This window comes from Lactuca saligna, chromosome 4, assembly GCF_052625555.1.
Source record: "Lactuca saligna cultivar CGN05327 chromosome 4, ASM5262555v1, whole genome shotgun sequence".
NCBI lineage: Eukaryota > Viridiplantae > Streptophyta > Magnoliopsida > Asterales > Asteraceae > Lactuca > Lactuca saligna.
Genome location: NC_136420.1, coordinates 298869179 through 298883389, shown reverse-complemented (window position 1 = coordinate 298883389; position 14211 = coordinate 298869179). Strand labels below are relative to the sequence as shown.

The 14211-nt window shown below is 33.9% G+C and overlaps 1 protein-coding gene and 1 pseudogene across 1 annotated transcript; one reads left to right on the top strand and one right to left on the bottom strand.

Annotated features, from left to right (window-relative positions):
- Window positions 1-6499: 6499 nt before the first annotated feature.
- LOC145040807 (protein CANDIDATE G-PROTEIN COUPLED RECEPTOR 7-like) lies at window positions 6500-7372 on the bottom strand. The gene has a single exon (XM_078988701.1). It carries the CDS (start codon window positions 7370-7372, stop codon window positions 6500-6502), a length of 873 nt encoding a protein of 290 aa, XP_078844827.1.
- A 31-nt stretch (window positions 7373-7403) lies between these two features.
- Window positions 7404-9866, top strand: LOC145040806 (protein FAR1-RELATED SEQUENCE 8-like; annotated as a pseudogene).
- The last annotated feature ends 4345 nt before the right edge of the window (window positions 9867-14211 follow it).

Sequence of the window (14211 nt, the reverse complement as noted above, 5' to 3'; positions counted from 1 at the left end):
TTCACTTCAAGCTTTACATATTTGGTAAGTTATATAGCATTCAAGCATTTTAATTCCATGTTACACTAAGAATCCTTCCTCATACAATTTTCTTTTCGTGTTCATGCTTCTTAGAACCATATCAACACCCAAAACCTCTTAAAGAAGCTAGCTAAGGCCGAAAACTTCCTTCCTCTTCCTGTTCACAACCGAGAAAACCCAAGGTGAGCTTCATACCCTTGTTGTTGTGATTTTCCATCTTTAGGGGGAGAATACAAGCTTGGTTTTGTGTATATTCTTTGTACTTATGCATGCATGTGTATATTTTCATGATATAGTGTGTGAAATGCTATGAAATCTTGGTAAACATCCATGAACTCGAAATTTCATTTAAGTTTTAGAAGTTATAAGGAAACAAGTTACCTTATGTAACTTCTTAAAATGACTGGAAAGATTAAATATGTGTAAAATTTACTATGAAACTAAAGAAAGTATGAAAATGGGCTATATTTGACATTATCGGTATAAATTGGCCAATAGTCACTTTTGATAAAAATGGGCCTTTTGTGTCATTTTCGGAATTTATGGGTCATTTTTGACATTCTCGGTATTAATGGGCCAAAAAGTTATTTTTGATAAAAGTGAGCCTTTTATGTCATTCTTGGTATTATTTGGCTAAAACGATTATTTTTTAGACAAATGGACCATTTATGATATTTTTAATCAAATTGGGCTAAAAATGAGTAAATTGGCAAACATGGGCCATTTTTAAATACTTTTGTAAAAATAGGCGTTAAATGGATATCTTAGTAAAAATGGGTCATTATTAACATTTTAGATAATATTGCGCCACTTATAGACATGTTAGTAAGGTTTAAAGGATCTTTAAACCTTTCATTCAATCTTAAAATCTTTCCAAAGATCTCAAGCCCAAGATTTTAAAATTCATTTAAGATCTTAATCCCTTTCCGATTCTTAAAACTCCATTTAGAATATTAAAATTTTCCAGATCTACACTTGATAATCTAAAAGCATAAAAATAGCATAACATTAGACTAAAATAACATTCAACTGTTAAATTATTTGATGTCAACCCGGGCATAGCGATTGTTTTTGTTAGAAATGTGCTAAATGATATTTTAACCAATTTAGTAAAGGATGTGGTGTTGTGATCAAAATGTAGTCCAAGAAATCGAAATGGAAGACACAAGATTTATGAGGAATGCCCTTGATCTTGACTAAGATCTCTGGAACAAAACCTCGGGAGTTGGCAATTGTCGAGCTACCTTTGTTGTTCTTATTGAATAATTGAAAGAGTACAATTTTATGAGAGTTGTTTTGTTGATTACAAGTAAAAAGTAGTGTTTTTTCGTGTGTGTACACATGTGAGACTAGCAATCTATATATACATAATATTTCCAACAGATAGTAACAACTATGCTATAATATTGACATTATCTTATACTTTAAGATTCTTGGTGGCTAAGTCTTTTTCCTCATGTTTCTTAATGAGATTTTGAGTTGACCAAATCTACATTAACTCATTCAAGACCTGAATCAAAGAGATAGAAAAATAAAGATAATTATAACTTAGTTAGTAGCCTTAAATATCTTGAACAAGATGTTGGTTAAATCTTGCCAATCATGTTATTCTAAATCTTGGATAAGATTTCAAATGTGAATTTATGCCCATAACAATTTTCCTAGTGTAACATCCTAAAATTTTTGACTAGTTCTTAAATTAATAAAATAAATAAATGAAAGATGATTTATATAGTAGAATCACCAAGGAATAATCATATCAATTGTCAATATGAAGTTTAGAAAGTTAGAAGTGAAAATAATAAATTTCAAAAGTTAAAGGGCCAAAGTGTCAAGTTGGCAAAGTGAGTTAACCAAATGGTTGACTCAATTAATGTAAGGGACTACCAAAGTTATAAAATATATGAGGAAGGACTTATTACGTCAAAACTTAAGTTAAAATAAAAAAACTATTGAGGTTTGGTGGGTTTTGGCCAAAACAAGTAAACTTGAGGGACCAAATTTGGAGAAATAAGAGGCATATACTCCCCCACCTTACCGAGACTGTGGCTGAGATCATTGCCAAATTTCGGGAGAGGGCATTATTGGTTCAATAGTACACTACGAATGAGGAGATGAAGAAGATGAGGTATCATTATATGCTGAGAGATGACATTAGGGAGTTTGTGAGCTTTTCGGGGTGCAATACCCTGAATGGCATGGTGGAGATGGCCCGAGAGCGAGAAATTGAGTTAGAGCTCCAGACCAAGCGGAAGCCGGAGTAGGTTCAGGAAGCTGTAGGCTAGGACAAGAAACCTAAGACCTCCGATCCTCCAAGCAGGGTTGAGCAGGGTCGTGACCGATATTCCAATTGCGGTAAGCCGCACAGTGGAGCCGTCGAATAGCAGGCTCGGTATGCAATGCATGTGGCCAACCGGGTCACATGAATTGGGATTACCCTAAGAAGGGCTTGATTTGTTTCCATTACAAACAGATTGGTCATAAAAAGGTCGATTGTCCAAGGTTGGTTAGAGGAGAGGAGCAGTGGCGGCACCTACACTCGCCACGATAAGGATTACAGATGCTGCCCAGTCAAGACGGAAGCTCCTGCGGTGAAGAGTCTCGTATTTTAGCTAACTACTAATTAGGAGGCCTGAGCAGCGCCTGACGTCATGACTGGTATGTGATCTATAACTCCTTCTTACTTATTTTATTATTATGCTTATGTTGTTATGATTTTATATAGGGACCTTTTTGGTTAATGGTTTGTTGCCTCATATTCTTTTTGATTCGGGGGCTACCTGATCGTTTGTATCTCTTGCGCTCAGCAAGAAGTTTTGTGATGCTCCGGGGACTTTGGATTCCCCACTCGAGGTGGAGATTGCGGATGAACGCACTGTGAGTGCTACAAGAGTATTTCGGAGGAGTGTTCTGAATATGTTTGAGGAGAGGTTTCCTATCAATTATTTCCAATTCCTTTGCGAGGATTAAAGGTAATCATCGGGATAGATTGGGTGGGGCCTAATGGAGTCATGATAGATTGCGAGCGTCAGTTAGTGAAGGTTTGAACTGGTTATTCATGGAGAGAGAGCCTCACATGGGCCAACTCTCTGTTTGGCTGCGAGGGCTAGGAGACTCCTTCAGTAAGGTTGTACTGAGTTTTGGCTTACGTTTCGGATACAAAGGGGAGGCCACGTCAGATATGAGCAGGGTACCAATTGTGCAGGATTTTCCTGATGTATTTCCTGAGGAGTTACCTGGGGTGTCTCCAGAGAGGCAAGTGGAGTTTTGTATTGACTTAGTGCCTGATGGGTATCCATACACCATGTCGCAACAAATATTTTACTTTAAAACCAAACCATTGACTCCTTCAGGTGGTGATCCATCCTGAAAAGCGGGTGTTACAAATCTGACCAAAGTGTGGACCTTTCATCGATGTCATTCGGAGCATAAACATTCATGAAGTTCATCTTTTTCGAAATACCAAACCAAGTACTAGAAACAAGAATGAATTGAAACATGCTAAACTTAATTATAAAGGCTATTTGAAAAATCTTAATTTGCAAATTGATTTATCCCAATTTTAAATTAGGGCTCATGCTATTTCTTGTAAAGATCCGCATGCAAACGTACCATAAAGAATTTTTTTTTTTTTTTTCTGGAACAACATGACATTATTGAAACGAAGCGCACTATCAAGAAGCTAACAAGGAGAAAATTACATCAAGAAAAAATAGCAAGTTGTAGGTTTTTAAGCCAACCAACTCACATAGTTTCTTTTCATTTCCTTTTTAGCATACCACTTAAAACCGTAAGTTCTAGTGTACTACATTAGATGCTAATTTAATTTATATTATGTGACAAAGGTATTAAATCTTAATTGATTTAATATGCAAATATTTGTTGTTATCAAGACAACGGATGAAGGATAACTTAATTTATATTCTGCACAACTATGCTTATGGTTTCTTACATATATAAAAACGAAAATGTTTTCTGCATATATACACGTCGGCTATGCATTGCTGATCTATGCCTGCATCCATTACCCCTGTCCCAATCCTTTCCATTTTTGGCACTTTTCTTTCTCCTTTCTCAATGTGGAGGTTAGTTAATTGGTGCAAGTTACATGTAAATGATGCTAATGCTACTCTCTTTTTCCAAATATCCACCAAACAAAAATATTAATTTGAAATCAAAATATGTATTTTTTAGGATGTTAAACTGCTAGAAATTCCGTCATATTGATAAACTAATAAATATCCAAATCTAGAAAAGTGCCTTACACATATAGATCTGAAAACTTACCATAAATCCAATAAAATTCATGGGCAATAATGAAAATAAAATGGATAAAAAGATTACATAAATCTTATAAAATTAATGGCCACCAGAAAAAAGTTTAGCAACAAGCAATAAAGTTTTTATCGAGGAATAAGAATGCGGTGAAATGACTTTTGATGTTAAAATAAGGAAAAAAAAAGTAAAACATATAATCTAATAATCATAACATAGAACGACAGAAGTTCCATAGTATAGCCACTTTTTGTATAAAGTAAATCATTGTTTTGGGTAAATTACAGAAAACTTCAACTTATCTATATCTAGGAAAACTATAAACTATTTTTATCTTCACAAAAAGTCTTACATTATAGAGTGTATTTGGCTGGTAGCGTTTAGAAGGTTTGAGCTTTTAACTATTAATAAAACGTTTTAGTTTAAACAAAAAACATCGTTTGACAATATGAATGTATAACTTATAGTTTAAATATAACATTTCGAATCTAAAAGTAACTTCATGTAGCGTTTAACAAAACGGTATTGAGTTTTTGAAATTAATTTCTAGAATTACTCTTAAAAATATATTTATATATGTATTTGTTTTAAACAATTATCCTTTTATGTAGTTTTATATATTTCAAAAGTTTCCAACTACTTTTAGCAAACACTAATATAATAAATAAAAACTATCAGTTACCTGCTACCAGCTGCTAGCTTCCAGCTAACAACTATTTTGCCAAACAACCCTGTATTTTACCTTTTGGTTTCAACCAATTTGTAAGTATTTAAGGAGAATGATGTGATAAATAGGTGAGATAGCTTTTGTTTAATATGACATTGATATTAATAGGCTAAAATCGTGGCTTTATCGTTTTATTAATATAAGGTGGATATTAATTAGGGTAAATTCCAAAGTCAGATTGTGGACATCGACTACACCTTTAAACCCTTCAAGACAATTTTATATAGGTGTCCTAATTAAATTGCAAGTTCATAAATGGATACAATTAATAGTTTAAACTTATGTATTGACTTAGTTCTTACCTCATTGTTCATGGTTCAAGAAAAGATTATAAATTTAGATGTGTTGATTCGGAGTTAAATGACTACTATAAAGGTTTAACCAATAAGCTTCTTTGTGAATTGAATGGAAAGAAGACAATGTTGGAAGTGTTTGAAAAGAGAAATAGTATTTGTTCATTGTACTCGTTATTGCTTGGTTTGCAAGTGTGTATAAGGATTTGACATCTTTGTTTTAGCCATTAAGGGTTCTACTTAATTGCTGAATTTTAGGGTATTAAGTTTTTAGGCTCTTAGGGCTTCAAGATCCATGTTTTAGGGTAGTGTTGTAATGGCTTGACCTATAAAAGTAATGAAAATCATAAAGTTATCATGTTAATAATAGTCTTATTAATGACACAATACAAGATACATAGTGTGGTTAAAATGACATATAATGTGCTTGAACACAAGGTATATAATTAAAATGGTTAATAGTATAAAATTTGGTATTAGCAACCGCTAAGATGATATCTTTATCACTAAAGATACGAAAAATTAACATATTATTTTATTTCAACACTATTAATAAAATGTAGCATTTTTAATTGTTTTGTTAAAAGTGATATTTTTTGTTAGAAAATATTGTTGAAATTATAAAAAGTTGTCAAAGACGGTATTTTATTTTTGTATTTTTTTAAAGAATGATTAGTTTGCCCGTTATAAAAACTTAGATTTTTATTTAATAATAGTTGTAATGGTTTTTGTTAGTAAATATTAAATTATAACATCATTCGAAGTTCAATCTCCATAATAACCATATTGTTAACATTTACAATAAAATAATGTTCAATTTCAGATTTTTTTTTTTCAAGATTTTGAGAAATGTAATACAAAATACGTTTTGAAAATACATATTTTACAAAATAAAATATTTTTAAAATTTCTTTGCATTATCTTATTCAAAGATATGATGAATCAAACATTCATGTTAACACCAGCAAACATAATTAACAATCAAACACAAATTTAACCTGCAAAAATATCCGAAAAACTCTTATCATTAACACCAAATTACATCAAATTGTTCCACAAGAAAACTACTTCAAGATTAAAACTAATTGAAGATTAATTCGACAACTTAATATTACTCTAGTATATGAATATCACTAAACAAGAGCTAGTGATCCTCCATTTATTGAAAGTTGAAGATTGATCATCAAATTCCTGATTCCACGCATCCACCTTTAGATTCATCATGATCGACAAGAAGGGCAAACTGTTTCTTGAACATGCTACAGACGATCATGTAGAAATTCAGACTGTTGAATTCAAACAGCACATTAGCCTTCAACAGGTACACCTCAGCATCAATGGCGTTTAATCCAATAGCACCATTCTTTCTCACAGGTTCCACAACAACGTTAACAAACAGCAAATAAAGCACAACAATCATATAGAAGTACCTAAATCCATTCAACCTTTCAAAATTCTTAGCGCTCATCCCACCAGTGCACATCGACACCATCGAACAGATAATGGGGTATATCATGAGACTACAAGTGATTAGATCTATCAGATTCATCCAGTCGTTAATGGAATCGCTAGAATCCCCAATCACTGTTTTAACAACATTTGCTAAAACCTGAAGAGGGATCAAAAACAGTAAAACCATTCTATCCACATTTTGCATAATCGGCTCCATGAAATAACAACCAGAAGCGATTAGCTGGATCACAATAGACAAACGGACAACACCGATGAACTTAGAAATGTAGAAGAAGAGATCCGATCCATGAGTACCTGTAACGTTCACAGCTTCGTAGATCAAGCTAAGTGCCTTCACTACAACCAATCCAGCCATTAGTAGATGAATCCGGCGAAAAGTTGGCTTGACCTTGAAGCAAACCGAGATCCAGTACACTAGAAAGCACAGATAAACGATGGAAAAGGCGAAGTAAACAGATGAGAGCTGAGGAAAGCAGTTCCCGATGAAGAATGAGAAGAGAGAGCACGTTTTGTGGGAGGGGAAGTGAGCATAAGGGGAGGGAGCGGGAGCGAGGTTATCAGGCTGGGACGTCGGAGACTCCATCTCCGCGGTGGTGGAAGTGGGTGGTGCAGAGATGACGAAGAAAAGGAGAAGAAGAGCAGTGAAAGGTGTTGCTAAAACCCTCATTTTGGTTTGCAGGTGATCGGAAAATTGGAAGAAAATTTTTGTTGGTATTTTGTTTATGGGAAGGAATAGTTATATATAGTGTCAGGAAGATTCCAGACACTAGGTCACTAGGGCTGCGTTTTTTTACAGAAAGATTTTGGTGATTTGACGAATATCAAAGTAAAATATATTTGTTAGAGAATTTTATTTCTTCCTAGTAACATTCTTACAAATTATGATACTTCTTTTCCTTATATCCCTAAAACAACCTTAAGTAATTTAAAATATATAAAAAAAAAAAAAAAAGGAAAAAAAACATCACGTAAACAAAAAAGATCACGTAAGATCTTAACAATCTATTGTGTATCTCTCTTACGCGCAAATCTTTCTTCTCATCTTTGTTCGCACATCGGCCATTGTTGCCCCCATCGGCCCATCCCCAACAACAACGATTATCAGTGCGCCATATACAATGTCCAATTTTGAGGTCTAAAAACAACAACATCGATCAGAACATCAACAACACCAGGTAATCTGTTATTCCTGCTGATATGTTTTGTTTGTTAATTGTTAATAAATTTTTTTATTTTATTGTTGATAAAATCTTTGATCAGAATAGGGGATGCAAATCCAGTTGAAGGGCATACAATTCTCAATCCTCAAGATTAAAACATTCATAAAGTCGGAATGATGTTTGATTAAGAAAATGAACTGTTAGATTACTTTAAAAAATATGCATTTCAGATTGGATTTGGTGTACAGAAAACAAGTACAAGAAAAAAAGATTGTATTGCTACAACATACTACTCACTTGGATGTGCCAGAGGAGGTAAATATGTGCCTAAGACAAACAAATCATATCAAAAGTCTTCTAAGACAAATTGTAAAGCAAAAATTTGTGTAATTGTATGTGGTGATGGAAGATGCACTATCTTTCGTGTTTTTCTTGAACATAACCATGCTTTAAGTCCCAAAAAATCCTGTTTCCAATGATCGCACAAGAACATGGATTCATATGCTAAGCGAAGACTTGAGTTGAATGATTATGCTGGAATTCCATTAAACAAAAGTTTCCATTCGTTAGTTGTTAAAGCAGAATGGTATGACAATTTGCCATTTGGTGAGACAGATTGTAGATCTTACATCGCAAAAGTAAGACAACTAAGGCTTGGGGTTGGGGATGCTGAGGCACTTCGTAATTATTTTGTTTGTATGCAAAAAAGGAGTTCAAATTTTTTCTACGTGATTGACATAGATGATGAAGGTCGTATGCAAAATGTATTTTGGGTAGATGCAAGGTCACGGGCAGCTTATGAGTCATTCGAAGATGTTATTTCGTTTGATAGCACATATTTGACAAACAAATATAATATGCCGTTTGCGCCTTTTGTTGGAGTAAATCACCATGAATAATCTATCTTATTTGGATGTGGTTTGCTTTCACGAGAGGATACAGAAACATATGTATGGTTATTCAAGTCATGGTTAGAATGCATGAATGGACGGGCACTAAAAGCAATAATAACAGATCAATGTTGATCAATGCAAGGGCCTGTGATACAGGTATTCCCCCGAATCTCATCATCGTCTTTGTTTTTGGCATATTATGAAAAAAGATTCCTAAAAAATTAAGTAGGTTGGCTCAATATAAAGTAATAAAGAAGACTCTAAAGACCCTTGTGTATGAGTCTACAGATACTCAAGAGTTTGAAGATGGGTGGTACTAGTTGGTTGAAAAGTACGGACTTGAAAAAATGAGTGGTTATCTTCTTTATTTAATGACCGAAGGCGTTGGGTGCCGGTATATGTAAAAGTAAACTTTTGGGCAGGGGTGTCTACTACACAAAGAAGTGAAAGCATGAATGCTTTTTTTTATGCGTTTGTTAATTCTAAAACCTCATTACGACAATTTGTTGAGCAATATGACAAGGCGCTGAAAAGCAAGATCGAGAAAGAAACTAAGGATGATTTTGAGTCTCTTAATTCTTCATATAAATTAGTAACTGGGTTTTATTTTGAGAGACAATTTCACAAGGCGTACACAAATGCAATTTTTAAATTGTTTCAAGATGAGTTACGAGGTATGTTGTATTGTAATTCTTCATTGGTCAAAGTGGATGGTGCACAATATGTATTTCATGTCACAGACATTGTGGAAGGGAAACATGCAGATTTTAAAAAACGAGTTGTTTATACTGTTAGTTATGATGAGATTGCGTGTGATATACAATGCTCTTGTCATTTGTTTGAGTTTCGAGGAATTATTTGTAGACATGTGGTCAAGATATTGATTGAGAAGGATGTTAAAGAAATTCATCCACGATATATTTTGTCTCGGTGGAGGAAAGATGTGAAGCATGGACACTACTTAGTGATAAATTGTTATGACGATTTGATGAGTACTGAAAGCGCTAAGCAATTTGACCACTAGTGTTCTAATTTTTATGAGATTGTACATATTGCTAATTCTCGCGAAAAGTATGAATACTTGCTAAGTTGTATAAATATGGCAAAAGAAAAGTTAAATGATAATTCAGTTTGCAGTTGTAGTAGTAACGAAAATTTGATAGTTGAAGATGTTCGTGTTTCAGACTCAACTACAAAGTTGTTACCACCCTTGCAAGTACATGGTAAAGGTCGTCCACCATCAAAGAGAAAGGAATCTGGAGTATAACAGGTTATGAAGAAGAGAGGAAAGAAGAATGTAACATTTTTTCTACTTAGATTTTTTTTTTGTTTAATATACTTTATAATAACTAAACTTTTTTTAGGTAATTGAAAGAACGGGAAACATACAACAAGATAAAACATATTCAAGTCGTGAGCATGGAACAATTTCGTATAATGGTGAGCCGAGCTACGGGTTTGATCTTAATGTACCAGTTTGAACAAGAAGATTGAGGAGTAGGTGGAATTAGTATAAAATAAGTTTTATGACAAAAGAGTGAATTTTAATTTAATTTATTTTGCAATTAATGATTTTGAAAGAACCGATTGGCATTGTGATTTTATTTTTTCAGGATCAAAAGATGTTGCAAGAATATGAGGAAATGATATTTTGGTCATTTTAATATGTTATAGGGTTTGATGTAAATACATTGCTTTATTAAATCAAATGAGTCCAAGTTTACAAAATACGATTTGAGGGCATTTGTTTCCGAGTGATAAACAAACATTACAATCTGAATGAGATATTTGATTTTTTTCTACTGAAGGAAATGGATGATGATAAAAGTTGTTATGATTAATTTTAATTCTATCCATAGGGGAAAAGTTTCCGGTGTGAGTCAAAGTGTTTTCTGGTGTGAGTCAAAGTGTTGGTGTTCTTGATCGATTATGGTTATGTAATTTATGGGTTTTTCCTCATCTTTTAATATGAAAAATGGTTAATGGAGTTAGACAGTGGTGGTAGTAGTTTTGGGGATATGGTAGGGGTGAGGCCATTTCAAATTTAATAATATATAAATTTATTAGATAAAAGTCTAAAATAAAATAAAAAGGTAAAAATGTCTTTTACACGGATAAAATAAATATCAGCATGTTATGACTTATGACAAACCACAAGGGTAAACATGTCTTTTATGCTCTTTGACTTCGGGTAGTTGCATTGTTTCAAATATGTGTTGGTGTCAAGTGCACAAAAGAACAAAAAGATAACAAACAAATCGACTTCGTAAATCAACACTTCTAACACATCAAAAAAGATCCTTAAACTGAAACAAATTGATGACACCTTTATGTGGTCAATAGTTTTGTCACCTTATAAGTTTGCTTATAGAAATAATTATTAGCATTAAAATGAAACTTATATTCTTCTGTCACAACTAGAAATTTTGTGTCATATAAGCTATATACTCAAGTAAAGGTTGAATCAAAAATTTTAAAGCATGTTTGATGCCTATTATGTAACATCAAAATTTCAATCAAATACATCATACAAGTACTACGTATAGTCGTCAAACAATTGGAAACCCTAGAAGTTATTGTTAAATCCATTTTTGGACTAGAACTTCCTTATTGGACCTAAGTGGACCAATAAGCTTCCAATTTGACTATTATGGGCTTAGAACCCTTAAATGGGCTCTAATTGGACCCACATCTACTTATTTCAACATTTTGGGCCATATTGGGCCTAGAATGAAATGAATTAAAAGCTTTGATCCATGATTAACCTAATCTAGCTTAATAGAGCATAAAAATCACAATTTTATCTTATAAGGCCAATGATCACCCAAACTAACTCTAATATTGGGCTTAGGGGCAAAAAGCCCAAAAACCTTTCTTCCTTTCCAAATTCCCGGCCCAAGGCCCAAACCCAAGGAAGGTTGAAGAGTTGACTTGCCATTGCCACCTCATTTTTATCTTTTGGACATCCATGCAACATATCACATATACCCATGCATACATCACCTCAAAGTCACTCTTCTTCTTCTCTCCCACTCACTCTCGGCCGAGCAACACCCACACACACACAAATCTCTCACAAACTCTCTCTAGATTACTCAAGGCTTCTTTCTTCTTCTCCATCCAAAATCTCGAGATTTAGGAAGCATTCAAGGGAGTTCTTCCACAAAAATCATCATCTAAGGTAAGGTTTTTCTTGGATCTATGACTTGTATTCCTTGTTTTATCAAAAAATCTCTTCCTAATCCATGCAAAAATCGTGATCTTGCACTCTAGAAAACTCCATAAACTCGAAAACTTCATCAAGGAGTGCAAAGGCCAAAAATCACTTCATTTCTTCCATTCTTTCTTCAAAAATCGAATCAACACCCAAGGTGAGTTTCATACCCCCTTATTTTCGGTTTTTATAAGTTTTTGTGGGGGAGAATACAAGCAAAGGTGTAGATCCATCATTATGTGTATGTTGTGGTTGACTTCTATGCTTATATGTATGTTTTGTATGATTTTGATGCTAGATCTAGTATGAAATGCTAAAAACCGAGACATGTATTTTATTATAGCATAAAATATACTACTACATGCAAAGTATACTAAGAAAAATAGCCAAATGGCTTGACAACACTTAATTTGGGCTAAAAACTCATTTTTTTGACATAAAATGTTGAAAATACAAAGTTGAAGGGCCTAAAATGAAATATTTCGAAATCTGATGGGTGAGATGAGTCAAAACAGTTTACATAATGTATTTTCTGAAAATATACTATTTAGAGGGTTAAAAACATAAATTCCAAGCTTATTGGGCTAAATATGACATTTTCGGCCCAATGAGGCCCAATATGCGAAATTTTCTAATTTGGAGGACCAAAACTGAATTTTTCTGTAAAATAGTGGACTATAAGTGTTCCATGTACTTTTCAAAGGTTTAAAATGCTTTTCAAATTTAAAAAGGACCAAAGTTGCAAAAATTTTCCAAATTGGGCCAAAAATGTAAAAATTGCGAAAAAGAGGGGTTATAACCGAGAAAATTGCAATTTCAAGGACTTAAGCTGTTTTCTATGAAAAATATGCTGGAAAATACTTATTTCAATAATTTTTGGTGTTAAAATGTCAAGAAAATTGATTTAAGGACCAAACCGGAAAGTTTTTAAATAAAGGGGTGAAAAGGGTAAATTTTACAAATAAGGAGGGACTGAAAACAGAAAATTCTCAAGGCTAGTTCAATACATGCAATTTGACCAAATGATGGTACCACGCCTATCGACGAAATACAATACATTACAATACCAAAAGTCGTTGTCAAACGAATTGGTTCGGTCTCGAACCAATAAAAATCCGAAACTACTAACACGACGACACTACGACATTACGACATTACGATTCATAACTAATAACGATTGGGAAGTCACTATACATGCGAGTGTGCACAGACGTCTACACACCATCTTTGGGCCCCAAAAGTGTAAAATCTTGTTTGTTGAGCCTAGCTAGCCCAATGACCTGATCTTAAGGCCCGAAGACCTCTCTCTTACGAAGTGTTGGGTTTTACCGATCCGACATAACGTAAAAGGACTTTCAATGGCAAACATGCTGCTGGTCCCCAAGGGTCCTTCAGTGCTGCTAGTAAAGTCTGTAACTCACGATTGCGGGTTGGGCTTCGGGCCCTTCGCAATTGCAATGGTCTTGAACGACGCGGGGAAATACCGAGGGTTTCGCACCTTCTCTTCTTCCCTCCGGTCGTGGGACTACACAAGTCCGGGAGGATTGAGTTGTGTGAAGGATTACGAGTGACGCCTAAGGGATCGCTTGTAAGGTTGTTGATTGGACGTTTTCATTAACGCACGTCACAACACTTCACCACCCACTGTATTCTCAATGCCTCCGGAGCTCAACGGTTTCCTCTAACGCAACGAAACAACGGTACACAAACTAAGTAAAGCAAAGTGATAGGAAAACGTCGGGTTTTCCTAGGGTTTTCAACAATTACAATTATGAATTACCGGTCGAATTTCACAACTCTTACGCTTACATCTATAGAATTCAAACAAGCATACTCATGGATCATCACATATTTTTACACTATTCTATTTTTAGAAAATATCGGATTTTCTGATGGTTTTCAAACAATACATTGGATTTCAAACACTACTTATGAACTCACCAACATTTCATATATTGACGTTTTCAAAATACTTGTATTCTCAGGTAACAGATAAGGTGAAGGATGATTTGTACTCTATGACGTTTTGCTGTGGTTTAAGTAGTATCAAACAGTTATTTTTTTTGAGAATGTAATATTTTGAACAATGTAATGAATGTAACGTTACCAGTTGTATCATTCCAAATGTTGGTGATGTATAATGTTATGTTTCATG

Coding starts and splice junctions, on each gene's coding strand:
- LOC145040807 (XM_078988701.1), bottom strand. CDS start 7,372: ATGGAGTCTCCGACGTCCCAGCCTGATAACCTCGCTCCCGCTCCCTCC.